This window comes from Mycteria americana, chromosome 1 (assembly GCF_035582795.1).
Source record: "Mycteria americana isolate JAX WOST 10 ecotype Jacksonville Zoo and Gardens chromosome 1, USCA_MyAme_1.0, whole genome shotgun sequence".
NCBI lineage: Eukaryota > Metazoa > Chordata > Aves > Ciconiiformes > Ciconiidae > Mycteria > Mycteria americana.
In genome coordinates, this window is record NC_134365.1 from 147,439,724 (window position 1) to 147,463,586 (window position 23,863).

The 23,863-nt window shown below is 38.6% G+C and overlaps 1 protein-coding gene across 3 annotated transcripts in view; it reads left to right on the forward strand.

Moving 5' to 3' along the window:
• Positions 1-23,863, forward strand: part of CYFIP1 (cytoplasmic FMR1 interacting protein 1) — a 78,523-nt gene that overhangs the window by 21,606 nt on the left and 33,054 nt on the right. For all 3 annotated transcript variants that reach the window (XM_075523368.1, XM_075523375.1, XM_075523382.1), the window contains exons 5-22: positions 500-601; positions 1,833-2,014; positions 3,402-3,498; positions 3,638-3,766; positions 5,063-5,167; positions 5,342-5,433; positions 6,684-6,801; positions 7,514-7,636; positions 10,142-10,267; positions 10,552-10,718; positions 12,120-12,267; positions 14,131-14,284; positions 15,516-15,672; positions 16,246-16,342; positions 16,694-16,770; positions 16,864-16,972; positions 17,546-17,665; positions 19,390-19,589. In XM_075523368.1, coding sequence (XP_075379483.1) covers positions 500-601; positions 1,833-2,014; positions 3,402-3,498; positions 3,638-3,766; positions 5,063-5,167; positions 5,342-5,433; positions 6,684-6,801; positions 7,514-7,636; positions 10,142-10,267; positions 10,552-10,718; positions 12,120-12,267; positions 14,131-14,284; positions 15,516-15,672; positions 16,246-16,342; positions 16,694-16,770; positions 16,864-16,972; positions 17,546-17,665; positions 19,390-19,589 — 2,303 coding nt within the window. The remainder of the gene's footprint in view (positions 1-499; positions 602-1,832; positions 2,015-3,401; positions 3,499-3,637; positions 3,767-5,062; positions 5,168-5,341; positions 5,434-6,683; positions 6,802-7,513; positions 7,637-10,141; positions 10,268-10,551; positions 10,719-12,119; positions 12,268-14,130; positions 14,285-15,515; positions 15,673-16,245; positions 16,343-16,693; positions 16,771-16,863; positions 16,973-17,545; positions 17,666-19,389; positions 19,590-23,863) is intronic.

A 23,863-nucleotide genomic window follows, 5' to 3' on the forward strand; every position in this document is an offset into this window, starting at 1 on the left:
TAAGATGCATCAGAAAACTGAACAAAATTATAACCATGAGCTGACACCTGCCTACTCTATAAGGAGTTTGTAATGCAATTATTTTTGTACTGAAATGCAAGGAAGGCTTATCCTGTGGTTTAAATATTTAGAGTGGAAATCGGGTAATCTGTTTTAATTTCTGGTTTTGGCCCTATTTTACTGCATGACTTTCAGCAAGTGGCTTAATAATGTGGAAAGAATATTGTCCTAACCATACAGAGGTGTTTGATAACTAAATTATTTGCTGTGAGGTAACAGAGAGAAAAATCGTAGGATTTTTATTTATTTATTTTTTTTTTTAAACACACGGAGTTAATCTTAGAAGGCTAGCATAAAATTACCAAAACTGGCAATTTATGCCTTAAGTTTGTCTCTTTAGGATGATAATACATTTTCTCAAGTTGTCATTGGGGACCTTAGTTTCTGAGTCTTTATCGGGAAAAGTTCCAAGTGTAATGATCTCTTTATTTGTCCTCAGGTCAAGTGCAACGAGCAGCCTAACAGAGTAGAAATTTATGAGAAAACTGTGGAAGTTCTGGAGCCAGAAGTCACAAAACTGATGAATTTTATGTATTTTCAGGTAAAAGGAATGGAAACAAAATTTGTCAGTAGGCTTGTATTTTTATATTCCTATTTTGTATGCTTGATATTGTGTGCTCAGATACTGAACCTAGTCATTATACTTGGTAAAAACCCTCCATATTGTCTCACAGAAGGGCAGAATTTCTAATGCCTGTCTTAAAAACTTCAGGCGATCTCCATTAAGACTTTCAGCATAAAATCGAAGGTAATTGCACATGGTTCCTATGTAGCACATGGGGACAGTTCTGGCACTTTAGGAAGAAAGGAAATAGAAATATAATACGTTTCACATGTATACATAAAAGCGTCTCGGCATAGAAACCATTTGTTGGGGGGTGAGGGATCCACAAGTCTGGACACCAGAGCAGCAGGTGCAACTTTGCTACAGAAATTCATAATTGATGCAAGCTAACCCAGTTGTCGTGACCTGCCAGCCACCCGAGCTACATGGGCGCTGGAGAATAGCATTCTGTCTGGCTTTCTCCTCCCGTGCTGGCAGCTTGCCATTTGGTTCAATGGACTGAGGATGTTTCCAGGCATTATTTGGAGGGAGCCAGAGCAGCTAGAGCCTGAGAGCCCTGGAGCACACAGGAAGAGGAGACTGAATGAAATGTAGTATTTCCTGTTATCTTCCCCAACTGGCGGATCTTACTGACTATGAACAATCTCCTTTTGTTCAAGGAGATTAGTGCTCTAAACTCAGAACAGATTCCTCTTTACATTCAAAGTTGCTGTCTTTTTTGTACTTAAAATCTTCATCTCAAATGGCCCTGATGTGCACTTGGAAATAAGCCCTCAAATAAACATGCGGCAGGATGATTTTGCAAGTTGGCATGTACTGCTATTAATCAGTGTGCTGTGGGGTTTTTTTGTTTTAAGAGAATATACCTATAATCTGCCTTGTAATGCACATATACTTTCTCACTAAAGAAGATGAAATCACTTGTTTCAAAGGGATTTTAAACTTTTATTACTTTAATCTGCAAATAACCTTGCCCCTTGTGCCAGGCAAGCTCTGTGGCAAAAATCACTGGTGACACTTGTAGCAAGTACGCAGACGTGGAGCTGCAAAGTCTGTGCTGATGCTTTGTTAGCCTTGCATGCTTTAAACATTTTTCTGCTTCAGTGGCGCTTTTCATTGGACCAGCTCCAGTTACACGATGAAACCTTTTTCCTGGAAATGTCATGGCTTTTACTCCCTGTTTCTTCTCTTTTTTCCCCCCCTTTAGAGAAATGCAATTGAACGATTTTGTGGGGAGGTGAGACGCTTGTGCCATGCGGAGCGGAGGAAGGACTTTGTGTCTGAAGCATATCTGATCACGCTGGGCAAATTCATCAACATGTTTGCGGTATTGGATGAGCTGAAAAATATGAAGTGCAGTGTGAAGAACGACCATTCAGCCTACAAGCGGTAAGTGGCAAGGAGCAACAGCAGCCGGGTTTCTGCTGCCAGGATACAGGCCTCCCACGAGATGGCAGCAGTTGCTCTTTTCTGACAGCTTTCTCTTCGAAAGTAGTCCCTTCACGTGTGGGACAGATTACCCTGAAACTAGGGATGCATTGACTGCAGTTAGGCAGTTGAGTAAATCTATTTTCTTTATGCTGTTCCTCCAGCAGCAAAAGGTTCTTCTGCCTTTTAATGCCAAGCTGTCAAATACTTCTGTCTTGGTGTACACTAAACATAATGAATATACTTCGCTCAATAAAGCTTTTCTTTTTAAGTTTGAGAGGAAACCGTCTTTCTGGTTGCTTGTGCCACTTCTGTTCTGTTCTATCCTATCCTATTTTTGGCATCCACTTTTGACATTTGTGGCTGAGAGTTGTTAGACTTGTTCTTAAGACATTTCAGCTTTGCAATTCAAGGTCGTTGTGACCGCAGGTGTAGCAAGGGAGGGGTGGAGGGTGGGATATCAGTGGCCAAGTTCTGTGCTTGAGCTGCCAGATGATATCAGGTATCTTCTGTTGAACATGGTGGTCAGAGCAGCAGGGGAAGACAGTCTTTATGCCAGCTGTAGCATCTGTGGTCTTTCATAAAGGAAACCATTTAGGCAATGACTAGCCAATTTTATCTATGCTGCTTCCACTTACATGAGATTTAGTTTCTAGCTCTACTGGTAGCTGCCTTTTGTAGTTGTTGTTGTGCCTGGAGACCTCTTAAACTTACTTGGTTTGCATTTTTTTTCGTTGGAGGCGTGCTTCTGGAGGACAAACTCTGTTTTCTGGAAGGCTGACTTTTCCTGGGTTGTTGCGTGGCTTGGGTCTATAGAGCCACTGCTGCCCCCATCAGTTGAGGGATATACCTAATGGTTTTGGGGTTGGGTTGGATTGGGTCTTTTAACTAGGCTGCAGTGGGGGATTTGGGATTGGAAAACAGTTTATTTGGGATAAATTAAATCCATATCTCTCTTATAGTGAACGTTCACCTTTCTTTTCAGCTATTTTCCTAAAAAGCTTTCCCTTTATCTTTTATGAAACAGGCTCTTGACACAGATTTGTTGAGTCCATAGCCTGTGTTTGGATAACTCACTTTTATGAAACTGTGGCAAAAAAGTACTGGATGTGTTTACCAAGCTCTCTTTCTGCTTGATTCAGGACTTTGGAGGTGGGAGATGCACTGAGGTTTACAATCCTGTACAAGCAGTGAATGATACACCATTGTACTGGCAGTTAAAGATGTGCTGACAACTTACAGTTCCCCTGGTAGATTTGGGGACAAGTATGTTTCTATTGAGAGGGGATGGATTTGGTTACAAGCAGCCCTGACGAAGGGAAATACTGTTTTTTTTCTGTTTTCAAAGAGCTGCTCAGTTCCTGCGGAAAATGGCAGATCCTCAGTCCATTCAAGAATCCCAGAACCTCTCCATGTTCCTTGCCAACCACAACAAGATAACACAGGTAAGCTTTAATTGTCTTTTTGCTAAATACCTAATGCTTTATAAAACTATTAAAATAAAACTTTTCTGGTTTGGTAGTAACCGTTGTTCCCCAGGGAGTATAACTAGTTGACTAATATCCTTTTCTTCTTTTTTTCCAGTCTTTACAGCAGCAGTTGGAGGTGATCGTTGGCTATGAAGAACTGCTTGCAGATATTGTAAATTTGTGTGTGGACTACTATGAGAACAAAATGTATCTAACGCCCAGTGAGAAACATATGCTTTTGAAAGTAAGTTTCTTTCTGGTACCAAATTAAAAAAGAATTGTTCAGGCAGGACACAGACGTCTGAATTCCTGGGGTTTTTTGTTTTGCCTTTTTTTTTTTTTTTAAATGAACCAGATTAACCAAGTAACTCAAATTGTTCCTTTTTTTCTTCCCCCCCCCATTGTATTTTTATTATATTTCATGCTAAATCTATTTAGAAAGTTTCTAATCCATTTTTGTTTTACATAAATTGAAGTTGACCCAATTGAACTGCAGCCTGGCTAGGAAAACAGTTCTATGGAATTGTGTTTCTATGAAGTACAACAGCAGAAAGGAACTACTACGTTTTATATTTAGATATGTGGCAAGTTTGTATAAAAAGCTTTTGGAGGTGAGGCTGTGTATCAAAGATTTCAGGGAACACGTAGCTTAAAATTGGGGTTAGAAAGTAGGTAAGTTTAGTTAGCTGGAATATGTACTTGTAATAAGAGAGTGCTGGGCAATATGAAGTGTGGTTGATCTTATCAGCTGCATGTCTTGCAGTGGAAGAAAAGGTATAGAGTAAGAATTGAAAATTTCCCTCATGACAAATATTTTGAGTCACTTCAGTGTTTAACTTCTGAAGAGCTCTGTTTATTAGGACCAAATGGAAGCATCCTGAAACAATACACAAACTCTAAAGCATTTGCGTTCTGTCTGCAGGGATGTCCAATGTGTCTTTCATATTTAGGCCTTTTGTTCGATAAATGCGTGCTTAGAATACATTAAGTGGCTAATGCTCAGCTCTTACTATTGTAAATACTGAATTATAACTTTATGTTAATGAATAACTTGGACAAAATGTAATCAGATTTTTTTTTTGATGCTTCTGAGCTCTTGTGTGTATAATTCAGAGATATGCTGAAAGCCATAAAAAGCAATAGCTCAGAGGTGTTAGATCTAAAATTCTGTTACGGATCAGTTTGCACTTACAGAATTCTATTAAAATGGAAGTGGAAAAAAAACCTGTCTAAAAATAGCCAGACTCTAGTTTCAGTGAGATTTTTTTGTATGCTAAACCTTTATACAAACAAGTAGCATCTTTTAAGGATAACTGATCAGGCTAATGTTAATGTAAAAACTACTAATATATATATAATAAAAGAATACTACAGAAATGCAGGTATTTGAAAATACATTCTGTTTGAAGGAGGGTGGGTGTTTCAGGACTGTTTTTAAAATACTACTTTTTTTTTTAATGACATGAAGAACAGTCTTACTGCAGCAGGTTTTTACCTCTGAGGTGCTTTTGCGGAGAGGTTTGTTTTTTTTCTTTTTCAGGTTATGGGCTTTGGATTGTACCTGATGGATGGAAGTGTCAGTAACATCTATAAGCTTGATGCAAAGAAGAGGATAAATTTAACCAAGATAGACAAGTTCTTTAAGGTTGGTTAAGATGTGGTCTTAATATGTGATTTTAAAGGTAATTCCCCTTGCATTTTAAATGTAATTAAATAGAATAAAGATCACTTTGGACTATAATATGGGTACATAGTGGTTTCCTTTCACTAAGATTTGTATTTAATAATTTATCTAATCTGATTTATTCCCGGTGTACAGCAGTTGCAGGTTGTCCCACTGTTTGGTGACATGCAGATTGAACTTGCAAGATACATTAAGACCAGTGCGCATTACGAGGAAAATAAATCCAGGTAAGAGGGAGAAGGAAACAAAGAAGGGAGTGTCTGGGCTGGGGAAAGTCAGACCCTTGGAGTATATTTTCATAATCATCCGTTAATCAGTCTGTGGATCATAATCAGTCTGTGGATCTGTGGTAATTACTTTAATAGGATTTTCACTTTGGTCTACTTTTTGGTGTGGGTATTTCACTATTAATGTACTTCATGTAATAGATACAACTAAAGAAACAAGTTGTTTAAAGACCTTTCTATGCTGCTGAGCTCATTCTTGCATCTGTGACATTTCTTATCACCTGGATTGGAGGAAATGAATTTTATCTTACACTAATTTCATTTTTATTTTTTCCTTTAAATACGAAACTTTCTTTAAAAGAAATGAAGGATTTTACTAAGCAAGGTGAGCAGTAGTAGTGCATGGGTAAATAGGCATGTGTATATTGTATATGGAGCAGCAACTTAGCTTGTCTCCCCCCCTTTTTTTTTGGCTAGGTGTGCAGCACAGCAAAATGGCTTGAAAATGCAGCCAGTTTTTACATAAATGGTTCCATGGTTTATGGTTATTGCTTTGTTTTAGTGAACGTTTCCATGCTCCTCCAAGACCTTCCCTCCATGCAGTTACATGAATTTAGAATGTAGTGCTTTGCATTTTAATTCCTGCAGAAAAAACACATAACCTGCATGTAATTGCTAAGAGAAAATCAACAGCAGTGGGCCTACTGAGCTACTAAAAATATGAGGCTACTTAACATGACATTCTTGGTAGCATGTCTTTTGTGTCCCTCTTGATAACATGTTGATAGTATTTAATAATGCCTTTTTTTAATAGTTGGGAGCATACTGTAGGCTTTTCATAGTTAAACAAGAATAACAAAAAACAATCTGAAGGTAGATAGATGTATCTTGGAGCCTATACCTATACTTCTGCCCTGCCTTTCAATACTTTTCAGTCCCGCCCCTAAGTGTATGCTCCTGAAGAGAGATGCTGGTTTGTATTTCATAGCAGCAGCCTTCAAAAAAATACAGAAAAGAAAAAAGTAGTTTTTTTAAGACTTGGAAGAAGTGCTCTTTGAACTCAGAAGGGCAATCCATCGGTAATGGATTGTGCAGGTTCAGAGGTAGAGGTGTGAGGAGAGGAAAGACCTCCAATAGAGAATGAAGATTTTTTTTTTTAAAAAGTCATCGTGGTTCGTTCTTTGCAGTATCAGTTGTACTGTTTATTGCCTGAACTGATTTAGGTGGGGTTTTTTTGTCGTCTGAAACAGATGGACATGCACGTCTTCTAGCAGCAGTCCCCAGTACAATATATGTGAGCAGATGATCCAAATCAGAGAAGACCATATGCGTTTCATATCAGAACTGGCTCGTTACAGCAACAGTGAGGTGTGTGGGATTAGAGCTATTAATACAAATTTCATGTCACTGATTAACATTTTTTGTTAAATATCTGAACAGCTGGTAAACCTCAGGCTACGTAAATGACAAAGCTTGATCACCTGAATCAAGAAAAGCTGGCTGCAGGGCTAGTACCCAGTCTCTGCATGATATTTACACTATTTACATTTAAAATTGTAATGATACATCATACAAACTGCAGTATTCTTCTGCTTATACATATATATCTATATCTATCTATATATAGGATATATATCCTAGAACTTTTGGCATGTCTCTTTTGGAATAAGTTGTCTAGCCTTTGCTCCAAATGGGTGCTCATGGCAGTTTAAATGAAACTAAAAGTTAAGGGATTAGCTTAAAAAAAAAAAAAAAAAAAGAAATGCACATGTATACACACAAGTATACATATATAGAACTTATAACATATATATTATAATATATATAATTAGTGTCTTGAATTCATCTGCAACAATAGTTTGGTGGTTAGGGATACCAGTGGTTTCCATCACTTGACCAACATCTGTGAAGTTTAACTATGTAAGTCTCTGGAAGAAAAAGCTGATATTAATGCAGGTGTTAGTATGTAATGCTGTTTTAATGCTTAAAAGAAATCTATGTAGAAATTTGGCTATGGATGCTGGATACAGCATGTTCTGATGTGGGTTTGGGTTTTTTTTATTGTTTAATAATGTTCTAGGTGGTGACTGGGTCTGGTCGACAGGAAGCTCAAAAAACAGATGCGGAGTATCGGAAGCTCTTTGATCTCTCTCTCCAAGGCCTGCAGCTTCTCTCCCAGTGGAGTGCACATGTCATGGAAGTGGTATGTTACCTGGGGGATAAAACCAGATGAAAAAGAGGTGGCTTAGTGAGGTTGGACAGGCTTTGCTTTAATGGAATGAAAAATGTGTGTTGTGTGTTGTTCCTTTAGTTCCCCTCTTCCTTCTTCCTTCACTCCTTTTCTCCTCCTGCTCCAAACCACGTTCTCAGAGGAAGGTACATGAAGTTCTCAGAGGCTAGGAGTAATGTTGCTGCTTTGAAGATCCAGTAACATGTACAATCTCATACAGTATATTCAACCTGTTATATTTAATGGATAGGTGATCACCTGTGAGCCTTGACCAGATGTTTTTATGTTGCTCTTGATACGTACATTTTGTAGACTAAGACTTCGTTATTTTCCTCTGAATGTTGGTTAAAATTATATTCCATTAGAAATATCCATACCAACATGCAGTCACACAGGAGCTGATAGAACAGCTTCAACTGGCTATGTTTAGACATTATCGCTTAGTAAATTGAAGCACGTAAGGTCTTAACCAAAGACACAAAAATGAATGGAAAGGCTCCCATTGGCTTTAGGTTAGGCTTTTATTCAAAAGGAAAGTAAATGTGGGGAAAGGAAAATTTGAGAGGAGATGAGGGAGGGAAAATAAAGAACCTGTAGAGTTGTTTCTCTATATTTTAATAATTTATTTTAAAAACAGATGTCAGTTAGAAAAGTGACTGTGTTTTTTCCAATAAGAAACTGCTTAAGGCAGCAATTGAAGAGGAGGATGCAGGAGTCCTTTTTATGCTGCAGACACTTGGATAAAAGCTGCATGTCTTATCTGCACCAAAGCATGTTCTAGGAAGGGTTGAAACATGTGACGTATTGTATGAGAGAAGCCAGACTTGCTCCTCCTCTGCCTCTGATGTCTGAGGGAGCATCAAGGCACTTGTACTGTGTGAATCCAGTGCGGTCACAGTGGGCATAGCTAGAGACCCGGTTTTCTTTCCCTTCTGTATTTTTAACTGCCTCTTTTAAAAGCCAGTAGATGAGTCATGCTTTTTCCTGTATTATCCTATTCCTATTTAAATCAACAGTGTATTTTATGGTGAAAATCTTGTTCTCCTTTTCTCCTTCTGAAGAGAGGTTGCTGTCATCTATTTCTGGCCTCTGCAACTCCCAGACTTGCTCTCTTTATTTCTGTCATTGCAAATTGCTGCATTCAGGCTCTCTCTTCACAGTGACAATCTTCCTATTTTCTTATATCTCTGTAGAAATTATATTTTATTATATGTCTGTAGAAAGTCTCTCGTTCTTAGCTCTGTTTTTATCCTCCCAGTTCCAGAACAAACTTTCTCTGAGGACCACAGCAGGGTTTTTTGCCTATTATCACTGCTTTTTTTTGTCTTTCTGATTTGTATGGATTCCATTAAGTACTTCTCATGTAAGTTTGTGTTCACCTTCTCCCTGTCCTCCTACTGAGGATTTATTCTGATCTGGAGTATCCTACTTATTTACCTGTCTTCTGTATTCACTTATTATCCATGAACCTTGTTACATGCATCACGTTCAGATAAAAAGTTTCAGCATACAATTGATGTCCAACTTAACCCTGTGAACTTAATGCTCCCAAAACACTTCATCTTTGTTTAATAAGTTCCCCAGTGTCCTCTTTGTAGCACTTAGGTTGCAGGGTGTGACGCTATTCTTTGCCATAGGTAAATTGGTGCAAATATTAATCCATTATAGTAGGCAAATTTATATCGCTCTGTAATCTAACGCTTATGCAAAGATGCTATCAACCAGACCTTACTATTCACTGAACTCAAACTGTGAGAAAATTGTATTTGAATGTGACTAGGATTTTTCACTAGATTTTTCACCCTAATGGATATTAGATCAGCCTGACACTGCTCAGGAACATTTTGAGCTGTGTTTGCAGTGACTGAAAAGGCAGTATTTAAGAGAAATGCATGCTGCGATATTGTAACAGATAATACAGCTATTTCCACACCTTTAAGCCTAATAAACATAAAAAACCCCAAACAAACAAAAAACAAAACAAACAAACAAACAAAAATGTGTAGTTTTCCAGTTATCTCTTGAATTCTAAATGTGAATATTTGACCAAGTTGGAAGCTCCTCTTCCTGTGCGTGAGTGTGATGGATTTTTTTGTTATGCTCCGAGGTCTCTCTGTGTTTCTCATGCTTGAAATGGAGAAGGAACTTCTGCCTACACTAGCATTTGCTCAGTAAAAAATATCCTGAAGTGCATTACCTGCTGAGTGTGAATTGCATTTTTTGAGCTAATACAGGATCGTTGGCTTTCAAGAAAATTTGTTAGGCAAATTATTGTTTGGCATTTCCACTAGACAGTAGTTTCAGAATTTATGCAGATTTTGAGAATAGTACCAAATATTATTTTTCAGATATTCTTGAAAACACTGCAGTATTTCTTAAAGCAAACTATTTGTGTCCAGCTATGTTTTGTGTTTCTCAGGCCTTTTTTTCCCCCCTCCCCCCATCTTTTTTCTCCCTATTCTGCTGTGTGAACTGCAGTATTCGTGGAAGCTGGTACACCCAACTGACAAGTATTCTAATAAAGATTGTCCTGACAATGCGGAAGAGTATGAAAGAGCAACAAGATACAATTATACTAGTGAGGAGAAGTTTGCTTTGGTTGAGGTAAGATAAATCTTTTTCTAAAAGAATTTTCCAGAGATTAATTCTATAGAAAGGAGAACATTCTCTATAATCATTTTCTATACCCAGTGCAAAAAGACAGCATGTCTTGTGTTGACTCTGAAAGAGTATGTTTTCCTCCATTCAGTCTGTAGGAGGAGCACAGGAAAACTATCCTTTATCTTTTGGAACTTGTTAATTCCCCTTTTATAATTTTCTGTATTTAAAAAAGGGGTTTTTGAACAATTATACAAACAAAATAAGAAAAATACACTTTTTTTTTTCAGGTGATTGCCATGATCAAAGGTCTTCAGGTGCTGATGGGAAGGATGGAAAGTGTTTTCAATCATGCCATTCGCCATACCATTTATGCAGCTCTTCAGGACTTTGCCCAGGTCACACTTAGAGAGCCATTAAGACAAGCCATTAAAAAGAAGAAAAATGTCATTCAGAGGTAAGAGTCTTGTTTTCATCTTCTCCTGTATTCTTTCCCCCAAATCTTACTAAATTTATTCCAGAATTGCACAGCTGTTAAATTTTGCCTCTTTAAGTCTGTACTCCCCTACTACTAGTCTGTCTGGTACTCAAAGTTAGCTTGGTTGAACATGTATTGGAAGTTGAAGAAGTCCGGAGTCAAAACTGAATGGCTGCCATCATGGTTACAGTTAGAGTCCGGGCTGTCTTGAGCCACTTAGGACTACCGCAGGAAGTCTTGTGTTGCCTGTAGTTTATTTTTATTTTAAGGAAAGATAAGTACTGTGATATTGAAAGCAAGACTAGTATTTTTATTTTGAAGAAAGCTGTTACTGTCCACCTTCCTTATGATTTCAGCGTTTCCTCTCCTTGCGTCTCATGTTTACATCCCACCCCATAGTCTTATCTCTGCCCTCTTAGCACCCTGCCTTCTTTCTCAGCTTCTGTTGCTTTTCGCTTATTAGCCTTACACTTCTCTTCCAAGTGTTCTGTCTGCCTACACTGATTGGTGGCATTTCCCAACCTTATTTTTTTGTCCCTAATTGTTTGCTTTTAATCTTGACTTGTTTACCATTTGTTTATTCCCACGTTTCATTGGAAAGCTCTTGGAGGTGAAAGTCTTTGGCTAATTAGGCTATTGCTAAATGCTCTGACTGCCACAAAAATACCATCATAAGCTAAAAATAAACAAATTACTCCAAATTACCAGGTCTGCAGGGAGATTCTTTTTGTCCCAGGGCCTTTCATGAAATAGGGAACTATTACTTTCATACCTGCTTGGATCTGGGAGGAGACATTTGCTTGATCATTCAGCATGCCACAGGATATGGCCGGCTATGTTTCTGACAAGTATCTGAAGTCCAGTTCGGTATTTGGAGTTAGAAGTATGAGGCTGATTATATAAACTCCAGCTGAATTCTAGAGTTCTGCTGGAAACAGGAATTCTACTGTTTCTTTTCATTTCAAGCCCGAATTGTCTCTCTTTAGTTTGGTTAATAATCTGCTTTGGTTTGATTGAATAATCTGCTTTTTGCAGTTTAGGAGAACAAAATGGCTTGATGCGCTTGCTAAGGATCCCAGAGTTGAATTCTTGACAAATGACTTTTGTCTCTGGCGAACCAGTTTCAGAGGTCAGCTTTCTTTGACAGAGGAGGAGGGGTCTGGACTATCCTTTTTGATAAACAGCGCGGAGCAATTGTTTCGTGGATGTGGCATTCTTGAAGTTGTTGGTGAAATCGTTTGCAGTTGCTCTGAGTTAGCCCGAGCTCCCAAATGATGCTGCAAAGTTCCTGTGCCTGTGGAAGAGTGCTTTAAAAAGTAAAATGATCTCCTCAATGTGCTTGGATACATTCCGGTCTGAAGTAGTGTGAATTGTGTTCAGCGTTTTGCAGGCCATCAGAAAGACAGTCTGTGACTGGGAAGCTGGTCACGAGCCGTTCAATGACCCAGCTCTAAGGGGAGAGAAGGACCCCAAAAGTGGTTTTGACATCAAGGTCCCAAGGCGTGCAGTGGGACCCTCCAGCACTCAGGTATTTTCCTGTCTGGTGGCTGTGATATCTGTCAACAATTATTGCATGAAGTGTTTTCTCTCTGGCCTGAACTATTTAAAAATTGCAGGGTCTTTTTCTTTTTTTTTTTTTAAATGTTCAAAATCTACTCTGATTAGATTTATATTTACAAAATTATATATACTTAACCAAAATCCTCTGTCTGGGTTGCTGTCACTTTCTACTCTGATGCATAATTTTTCCAAGTGTTCAATCTCTTTAATTTGACTTACTGGGAAGAAATATTTTCTCATTGAGCTCCTAATGTTATTTAAATAATATTTTTGAACTATTTGAATTATTTCTTGACTGACTCCCATCTCTGGTATGGCTGGTGGATTTTTTTTGTTAAATCCCATTATTCAATAGATGTCTATGTAGTTTTAAAATACATTTAAAATATAAATGATTGCCTGTAAAATATGGGAGAGTATTTGACTTCTGACAAGATCCCTCTTACTGTTCAGTAATGAATGATAAAACTGCTCCCTAAAATCTATTTAATCTGCTGCTGCCACTAAAACAAGAGGTATTTCAAGTGTGTTTTCTGTGATAGTCATTGAAATCCCATACCTAGATGCTTGTTCTTGTTACCTCCATATAATTATCTTTTTTATTTTCTTTGTGAATCTGTTTGGAGAGTGTATGGTCTCATATTCATAGCTCATCTGAGAAAATGAGGTACTGAGCACTTGGGGTGAAAAATTGAAGGCAACTGTGGTTTGTAAATATTTTAATCTGTAGGGAAGAGAGGATGTATGGATAATAATCTTGGGTAATAAAAAGTTGCTTAAATTGTGCTAAGATGGGTTTAATAAATATTTTGTTTTGGGAATTGGGAAAAAACCTTTTGATTTCTAATTTTCTGGGTGGAAAAAAATTAAGTATCACCACCAGTGTGCTTCTCCTGTGCTTGGTAAGTTTAAGGGCTTTGTTTCACTGGCTGCAACAGGCTCTTTAGAGTACACGGTTCTGTCTGCTTTTTCTGCTCTTGGGCTGGCACGCTTGTCTGTCTCCACTGACAGGAGGAAAGGATGTCAAATATATCGATTTTTAGATGGGTTTGTCTCAGTTTCATGCAGTTCTAAAATGGCTATGTATTAATTGGTAATACTTGGAAATCTTTGCGAAATCATTTGAGAAGCTAATGGCTCTCTGAGCATCCTCTGAAATGAACGGGAACTTTTCCCTTCGCTTGAGGGAGCACCAGATTGCAGTGATTATTCTGAACGAAGAAACCTTTCTGTATGTCATCCTCTGCATGCTTACTGTGCTGCTTTTCATTTTTAACAAACTAACACCTTTTCTCTGCTTCTGTTTCCCCTTCCTTATTTACCCATGTGTTTTTATTAACGGATTCTCTCTCCCCTGCCTGCCCCTGTCTGTTGGTTTTTAGCTCTTCATGGTTCGCACTATGACAGAGTCCTTAAACTCTGCTGAGCTGTTGAAGCAGCTCAAGTCTCTGGGACTGGAAAAGCTATTGCATGTGACACACAAGTTTCTGAGGCAGTCCTACATCTATCCGCCTCTTTTAAACTTTGGTGGTAAGACATTACTTATTACTTTTACTTTTGTGGTGATGTGAACTGTTCCACTGCAAATGGTCTGCTGCTAAGTGTCAGTGGAGGTCCCCTTGGCATGGGTAGGCATTCGTGCTGGTGCGTAGGCTAGCGTTGCATCTGTTCCTCTCGCCTGAAAGGCTTTTACCCACACAGTGCCAGTTTTCAATTTGAAGTGGAGCAGTCGCTTACTGATAGTAATTCTCAGTGTTGCTCAACTAATGTACCATGTGTATTTTCCTTTTTTCCCCCCTTTCCACCACAATTGTTTCCTTTAATGATACAGCTTTACATGGTGAGAACTATGTTAGAGTCCCTCATTGCTGACAAAAGTGGTTCCAAGAAAACCTTGAGAAGTAGCCTTGAGGGGCCCACCATATTGGACATAGAAAAATTCCATCGCGAGTCTTTCTTCTACACTCATTTGATAAATTTCAGTGGTAAGATATGTAGATGATCAGTGTCCAGCTTAGCATGTCCTAACACCTCTAACACGACCTGGAATATGTTTCCGATTGCCTAAGCCAACTTACCTTTGGTTTATTTATCGAAAGCCTTGGTCTGTCCAAACTTTTTCTGAGACGTGATAATTCAGTATTGTGGTGGGATTTTTATTTTGACTTGTTATATGTTTGTTTATAATGCGTCAAATTTCATATTGTTACCTCCCTTTTCTATTTTTTCATGTACGTATTTATATAAACAAGGGACAGATAAGCCTATACACATTGAAATTTTAAAAAGGAAGTAGTTTTTGTGGTTTGGGGTTTTTTTGGGGTTTTTCATTTTTGTTTTAAGTACAGAGGAAACAAATTCTCTGTTGTGGTAAATTTGATGTCATTTCACTACTCTTACTATTCAGTTAATTGTAATCGGAAACATGCTGTCCTAAAGAATTCACCTACTGACATTGAATGTATCTAGTCTTTGTCATCACCATGCTGTGTTGTCTTCCATTTTTGTTTTGCTACGGGACTCCTTTACCCTCAGAGAAGGGGGGAGCCTGTTAACGTCAGTCATAATGCTGCTGGGGAACAGCACTTCAAAAGGTCTTCAGAAGACCTTAATGTAAAGAGTTAATTCCTATTTTGGTTCTCAAGCCTTCTGCAAAAGGAGGCTTGTGGCGAGTGTTTCCTGGAGATGTGGGAAGCACACCTCCATGTCCTTGACAGCGACCTTAGAAACTTTTTGTTTTAATCCCTCCTTCGTGTGTCTGTCTGACATTTCCTGCCCATCTAATCAACAGGAACGTGTGGAGTGATTCAGTCCTCCAGAGGGAGAGATGGTACTGGTGGATCTGGTACAATTTTGTCTCCTTTGCCTGCTGCTTCCCAAGTTCAGTGTATAGCTTTCTCAGCCCACAACTGAGAAATTAAACTAGAAATCCCCCTTTACTGGTGTACGTAGTTTTTCTGTTTAACTGGTAGTCTGTTCCGCTTCCATGCTTTTTTCTGTAATAAGACACCATTTTGGGGGCCAGTGTGAAGTTCAGAACTCTTTGAAAAAGTCATAGGCTTTATGTTTTGAATTTGGTTTACATATTTGGCCTACGTATAGCCCTAGTGACTCGCGCCCGTTTTTTTGTTCCACATTGCATCATCAGAATCACAGTTGTATTGTTCTTAATGTATTTCTATAAGAAGTGTAATTCTTCCTTATTTATTCTGAAAGAAACACTGCAGCAATGCTGTGATCTGTCCCAGCTGTGGTTCAGGGAATTCTTCTTGGAGCTGACCATGGGCAGAAGAATCCAGTTTCCCATTGAGATGTCCATGCCTTGGATTCTGACAGACCATATTCTGGAGACCAAAGAGGCATCAATGATGGAGTAAGACCTACTTGTGCTCTTCAGTTGAATGATTATCCTTAATGATTGTCACTCCGTATTATAATGTTACTGCTTTAATTGGTTTTAACAAGCGGTCACTGAGAAGGTATTCTAAACCTTCATACACTTTTCCTCTTACATTTGCTGATTTACAGATTCTTGAAGTTTTCTTTTGAAGTGAATAATTGAAATAAGAAACCTTTCATATAAGTATCATTGCACCAGCCAAATACATTGTTCCCTGAGTGAGTTCTCCTTACTTGCTCCTCAAAGATGTCAAATATAATGCATAGTGGTAAAAGCATAGTTCCATTTTGATGGAAAGCTACATCTGGAAAACAAGTTTCAGACTGCACGCTTACCTATACAATTTCTTGAACTAACGAGACTTTCTTAAAGGAGAAAGTGTGATTCTTTTTATATGAACTCAAACAAAAAAATGATCCTGTTTGCATGAACCACATGTAGATTACAATATTGACTGGCTTACAACATCTTGACTGCACCATCCTAAAGAATTGTAATTTCTATAGACATGTAACTCTTTCTTTTTTTTAATTCTTTTTCATTCAGGTATGTTCTGTATTCTTTGGACCTTTATAATGACAGTGCTCATTATGCACTTACTAAATTTAAGAAGCAGTTCCTCTATGATGAGATTGAGGCAGAGGTAAAGTAACCTTACCTACTGGAGAAAAAATAGTCTGTACCTGAATGCGAAAATGATGCTAAAGGCCAAGACCTATTATAAGACATTCAGGACAGTTGGAGATAATAAACAAACTGAGAAGAAAGACCAGAAGATGGGTAACTGGTTGGGTGATATGATGTGAGGAAACCTGTAGACCTGTGCAAAATACCTCACATTAATGCTGAAGACTGAATGTCATCTTCTCTTGTACTGGGAAATCTGGATGCATTAGCTTTCTTAATTATGTTTGATAAACAGTGGGAGGTCTTGGATAAGCTCCCCTCTTTTAATTTTAAGTATCTCTAAATGCACAATTTTTTTCCCCCCAAGGTAAACCTATGTTTTGACCAATTTGTCTACAAGCTGGCAGACCAAATATTTGCGTACTACAAGGCAATGGCTGGCAGGTAGCTATTCCAGTAGTGAGAACTTTTATTCATGCATTTCTGCTCTGCTTTGCTGTCTAATATACTTTAAGTGTTTTCTTCCTTTCTTAATAGCCTGCTTCTGGATAAACGATTACGTTCAGAATGCAAGAATCAGGGAGCAACCATTCAGTTGCTACAGTCCAACCGCTATGAGACGCTGCTGAAACAGAGACATGTCCAAGTGAGTTAACTCATACTCTGTTGTATTCGAGCTGCTTGGCAATTTTCCAATGGTGGTGTTTTATGTAGGTATATAAAACTCTTTCTTGTGCTTTATGTCCTGTCATCTAAGGGCATACCTGACATTTGAGAATCAGCTTTTTTGTCATATGAAGGAGTAAATTAAGAAAAAAACCTTAAAAGATCCTGTTTTAATGCAAATATCTGTTGCAGTTAAGCAAACACAAGCCAAATAGGAAAGTCATGTGTGGTACCGTTGTCTTCCTAGTACTGTCTTTCACCAGTTTTCAATATGTTGTCAGCACCATGTCATGGAAGCATAAAATGCTGATCTAAATACTTAGACATAAATGCAACATGTGGTTTTACTTGGTTTTGTGAGAATTGGGATGTAAATTGTAATACTTCATTTGTTCATGAATTTATAAATTTTATCTATCTGCTTTGTTTCTGTGTGTTTGCGGTGCAAGTTCACCATATGAGAGCCTGTTAATCTGTGGAGTCTCATAGTCCTTATACAGCTTGTCTTGTAATTTGACTTTCAGTTCAAAACTTCATGGCATTTTTTCTTTAGCTTCTTGGTAGGTCAATAGACCTGAACCGACTGATCACTCAGCGAATTTCAGCAGCCATGTATAGGTCAATGGAACTGGCAATTGGTCGATTTGAAAGTGAGGATTTGACTTCCATTGTGGTGAGTGTTGTGTTGCAGTTTTGCCAGAGCACTAACGCTACAGTTAGGAGTCTAGAGTGCTAGTTCATTATTATTATTATTGTTGTTGTTGTTGTTATTATCTTAATTTAATTGAATTTTTTTATATTATGTTTTATTTTATTTTGTATTTCTTTTATTTGCATTGAGATTGATAGACATCTAGCACTTCCCCCCCCCCGCCCCGGCCCTTATAAATATGTGTTTGTTTTTTAATGGCAGAAGCAAAAAGGTTTTCTCAGGTTTTGCTAGATGTCCTCTAGGTATTCTCTCAGCCAATAGTTGTACAGTCACTCCTGAAGGGAGAAAAGGCTGAATGACTAACAGGCAAGCTTGTTTTATCCCAAAACTTAGTTAAATATATATACCTACAAATGGGAAAGAATTTGAGCAGTCTTATTAGAAAAATAACAAAACTTTTCACACTGATGTTTTGTTTTCATTTTTCTGCAAGCATGAAATCATATGATGCTGTGGTTGAAGTTTGTCTGGTTTACTAGGTCTATATTGACAAAACCCCTTACCAGAGAAGCAGCTTATTCTTGCAAAAGGCTTTTTTTTGTAGTGTAGTAAGTCACCTGCAGCTCCACCATAAATTATACTGGCTAATCCTCTGTTGCCATTGTAGTATATTGTGGACTTTATTGATTCTGAGGTTCTATGATTTTTTCACCTCATACCTTAACCTGCATCTCTTGTTCAAACAGTGCTTTGGCCTGACCTGATGCAGTACTCTGGAGTACGCTGCTGTACATGGGACTCTGCAAGTCCCAGTCCTGTTGAGACTGAGAATCTTGTTCTTTCCTGGCCTGGAAAAAAAATAAACATGCTGCAAGCGAGGGCACCTGTAGGGAAGGCATATACTAGGGGCTATGAGGAAATAAGGAAAATGAGCATTCTTGTGATTTAAGTTTTTGTAAATGCCCACTTTTGTCTGTGCATATAGATAAATTGCAGACCAAAACAAAACAGCGCTGTGCCTGGTAGAACCAAAATGAGTTTGTTTACCCAGGCAGCTTGGTTTTGTAGCATGACAAAATAATTTTTTTGCGGAGGAATGTGATCTGACTCGTGCCTCTGGAAGGAGAGCATCTGTGCAACATTGAGGTGTCTTTTTGATTAAGTTTCCTGATTAAAATGCTAAGAAAAAAAATTTATTTCCAGACAGCATGAATTTGACAAGTAAATATTCAGTCAATGAGAAAAATACCAGACCCATTGAGTTCTGCTGGAGTGAAACAAAATTAAAAGTTGTGCAAGAAAGTTTACCATTCGTCTTTCCATAATAAGTTTTTTACCTGTGAGATTTTGTCATGCAGTTAACTACCTTGATTTCATTTCATTCTTTACTGAAGATAAATACTGAGGCCATAGAGCTCTGCAGGAGTCTGGCTTTTCATGACTTTTCAGTGCTTAGTGTTATAGCCTTTGAATTAAATGTAGTTTTTCTTTGTTATGTGCAGGGTTTTCTTAGGAGCTAAGTGAATAGAAGGGTCATAGGTTCTCTCTCTTTCTTGAGTTATGAAGTGGCAGGGCTAAGGTGTTGTCCCTCCACTATCCTCCCCCTGCCTTTTTTTAATGCAAACTAATTTCTGCTGAAAACTGCTTGGTTTCCTCAGTAAGCAACTGATACTAATAGGTTAACTAATAAGTTTCTCCACTTTATTAAATGCACTGCTCACTTTCTTTCCTCTTGTTTTTTGTAGGAACTGGATGGCTTGATAGAGGTAAACAAAATGACTCACAAGCTTCTGAGTAGATATATGACCTTGGACAGCTTTGATGCCATGTTCAGAGAAGCCAATCACAATGTGTCAGCCCCCTATGGAAGAATCACTCTTCATGTCTTTTGGGAACTCAATTATGATTTCCTTCCAAACTACTGCTACAATGGATCCACTAACAGGTTAGCATGGCAGCTTTTTGTTTGCAGCAGTTCTTCTGCCACCCTCCTGCAACTTCTTTCCTAGCAAATGCTGACAAGTCCATCTCCATTCATTTAGTGTGTTTTCCACTTCTAATGCTTTACTTGAAATGAAGCAGCATGAGTCATTTTACTAAGTGCAGTCAAATGTATGAAAGCCTGTTATTTGTCCACAATAGAAGTAAAATGTAACTGCAGCATCCAAATTCTGACATTTTAATGACTTAGCTATGATATGCTGAAAAATAAAGTGTGTCCAAAAATGCTGCGAAGTGGTATCAGGAAGATATTTTGGTAAACAGGACCCTCAACTGTGAGATGATGGAAATAAAATTATATTCCTGATTCTGCATTAATGTCAAGAAAAGGATTGTTTACTGGAGAAGGGAAGAGTTCAGTGTTCACTGCGACTACAGTTGCAGCCTTTAAGGAGAGTGGGTAATGGAAATACAAAGAGAAAGATAGGATCTAAAGTCTGAATGAGTGGAAGGCGCAGTGCTTGGGACTTTGCATTTCTGGGCTTCCTGCTTGTGTGCTGTGTTTAGGATTTGTGTTGCTTTTAGCCTTTACTCAGGTTTTGGTTAAAGCACTGCGAAGTGACAGTGAAATGATATTGAATATTGAGCTGTAGGAAGAGGAGGAAGCCTGTTCTCATCTTTCAATGTCTCCTTGGACAGCTTTCCCTGTCTGACATGTTCCATGATGGTTATGTTGCATTTTAGATCCAAGATTCTGTCTGTGCAAAAAAAAAAAAAAAAAAAGTGTGTTTTTTTTGTGGTTAAGTTTTAGCCAAGAAACTTCTGTTACGTGAATCTGTCTGCACAGAAGAGTTGAATGTATTTCTGAGGAAGCTACTGTGCAGTTGATGTTATCTGGAGATCAATATTGGAATATTCAGTGCAATGTATTAAGAATCATATAAGCATAATATTAAAATCTTGATGAAAAGCTGATCCTTCACCTGTCAGCCTTAATGAAAGGCATTCAATAACTCCTATAACAATTCAGTCTGTGTTCATCCTAGCTATAAGGACTGCCAAACCACAGACCACAGTGCTTGGGAAGTGAGCGTGGAATGCCAAAGGACACTAGCAGGATCCTGTAGAACTGTTGCTTGTCTGTTTAAAAACTGTATGTGTGAATTGAATTAGGCTGATCCTCAAGCCTGTTGGGTAATTAATTCAGGATAATTAATTTAAGAGATGATAAAGGAAGCCAGATCTTAGGCAGTAGGTATACCATGTGTCCAATTTCATCACAGAATTGCTTTGGTTTCAGTCAAAAACAGCAGTGTGGAGAGAATTGATGTGTGCTGCACATGCTATACGGTGCCCAGTGATATTTTTGCTGGGAGAGGGAACAGCGAGTTTCTAGCCCTTTTATAGTTCTTAAGCATATTCATTACGTCTATCGCTGTCTTGCTGTTAGCATGAACTTTAAATTGATGAGCTCTCTCTGCATTCAACTGTACAGGTTATTGTGTGCAAATACAGGACTACACAGTGAGGAGCTCTGTGAGAACTGTTAGTTTAATTCTTGACTATTGATAGGTTATGTCTTGCATGAAAGCTACATGTAAACAAGGGAAGAAAAGTAACAGTGATAGGCTGGAAGACAGAGAAGTAAGTATGATGAAAAGCAGAGAGGCTGCTTGGTGGTGAGGGGTTGGAGGTAGAGCTCCCAGGAAATGTGTAATAGCTGTGGCTTGCCTTTTATTTAATTTGACCACAGCCTAGGTGTAAGTGTCCTTCTTTTAAAGTTAGTGTTTTGGTTAGATTAACCTGTACCCAGACCTTTGGAAGCTCTTTTTCCAAGAATGCTTGAATGTGATGATTTCAAACATTTGTAAAAGAGTTCAAGTGTTTAGAAACCCTGCAGGTTCGGTTTAAAGGCTAAGGCTATTCACGCAGAAGTATTGAAACATGTTGCATGTTTAATTATTTGGGACTTAGGAATTTTTTTATATCTGGTGATGTACTGAGATTAAACAGTGAGGCTGCTATTAAAAGATTTGGCAATTTAATAATTGCAGTTGCCAGTTTTCTGAAATTTAGTCTCACTAGTGCTGGCCAGCCTCGCAGCTGTGTCCAGACTCGGGCGCAACAGTTTGTGGAGAAGGAATGGGGAGATGAGCGAGCCGACCTCTGCAGATGGGCATTAGCAGTGAAATCCAAGGGTGTTTTTAATCTACTTGTTGTCGATCAGGAAAGAAAGAGAACAAACTTTTGGATAATGGCATGAGCATATGAACTGCAGGTGAGGTCAAAGCCCTCTCTAGTCCAGTGTCCTGAGGCTAGCAGCAGCCATGCAGAACCCAAGTATGAAAACAAGGGAGGCTTGTGGTGATTTTTCTCCCAGGAAACGTGCCGGCCTCTAGCAACAATCGGGTGTTTCTGTAAAATAAAAATGGTGGGATGTTAGTGCATTTCTGGCCTTTTACAGGTATTTTTTTTCCCCTCCATTGCTTTGTCCAGTCCTTTTTTTAAAGCTATGTGAGGTTTTGGCATTCATGATGTGCTGTAGTGAGGAGTCTGCAGTGAGGCTGTGTGCTGCACGAAAAAGTATCTTTTAGTTTGCTCTCAAGCTGTTGCCTGCCAGTTCTTTTACTGAAAGTGACCATGAACAGCCACTTCCCACCTGTTGTCTTTTCTGTGCTGCTTGGGATTTTTTTAAGAGCCCTCTCTCATGTCGGCCCTCAGTTGCATGTTTTTTCAAGCCGAAGGTTTTTCCACACCAGGAATCTTTGTCATGCTTATGCCTGCGTCTGTACTTTTTTCATTCCTCTGTATCTTTGTGGAGTTAGGAGGACTAGGACTGGCCAGAGGATTCAAATGACACAAGGACAACTTCCAGATTGTAGGTCTTTGTTCCTTTTCCACTATCTGTCGCGTTCTGTTTTCTGCCTTATTTTCTTTACTAATTCTAAGCTGGTCTTTTCGTTCCATGATAGCATGTTTTGTATTCAGGGCTAACAGAGAAGCAAGTGTGAGACAGCCTAGACATTTATTTGGATTGAGGATTTTCTGTGCTTTCTTGACACACATGATACAAGCTTCCTGAGACAGTAGTCAGACTTGTAGCTCCATCTCCTCTAAACACATTATCCAAATCTGTATTCTCTGCTAAAAATTCATGTGTATAGCACTATTCCAAATGCAGTATGACATGTTTCTTCTGGGGATACAGATTTGTCACAGAATAAACAAAAAGACCAGCTTTTTATTTTTCAATCTTCCTGCCTGCCTCCCCCTTCCTTTCGCAAGCTCTCTGTCTATCTCGTATTGCTTTTGAGACTAGTCTTCACAAGAGAACAGCTGTGCCTTCTTGTCTTGCACATACTCCGTGATAGTCACTGTTCAGAAAAATCTTCAGCCCTCTCAGACGCTGCTGGAGCAAACCTGAAAAGCAGCACTAGCAGTGAAAACTACCTAGTTTCTGCTACAAAGAGCCAAATGGTGTAGTTATATAGGCTCATGCAAAGTAGGGGTGACTGTAGTCAAAAAGTCCATCAAATTTGACAACAAGGACTTTATCTTTCCCCACCTAAAATTAAAAAAAAAAAAAAAGTCTTCTTTCTGCCAAAACGTAAGGTGATAGCGATGGAGTGGAGGATATCTGTTACTCTTTCATGCTCTGTTTTGTCTGTTGTTTCCTCACAGTTCAGTTTGTAGCCCCCTGTTCTCTCTATCTTGACATTCATGTTCAAGAAGGGTGAGTTAGATCTAGCATTCACTAAGAGAGGAGGTATATGGTTACCCTTAGATCTGGTAGACAGGATAATTTGAGAAGGCTGGAAGTTAACAGTGTTCATACCAATTAGACAGGGAAGTGCAGAGGGACACTTTCTGTATGAGCAGGGAGGGAGGATTGCAATATCTTATTACTTCTGAGATGAAGCTCAGAAGTTTATAAATGTCTAATCTGGTGCCTGCAGTAGCAAGGCAGCAGGCTCATTGACTGAAGTGGTCTCTTTCAGATTTCTCCGTATTTTCTCAAATAGATTATGGTAATTAGACTCATAGCATCATTTAGGTTAGTTTGTAAAGTGTTCACTATGAACTCCTTCCTGGTAGGTATCACAGAAACACCGATAAAAAATGATTTGATCCCTAAAATACTTACTTTGGGGCTCATGTTGTCCTTTCGCAATCACTGTTGCAAAGCTTTGGTAAGCCAGCAGGCTTTTCATCTGCTTAATCTACTTTGACTGCTTACAACCTGCGTTGATTAAAATGCATAAATTGCTGTCAGATCAT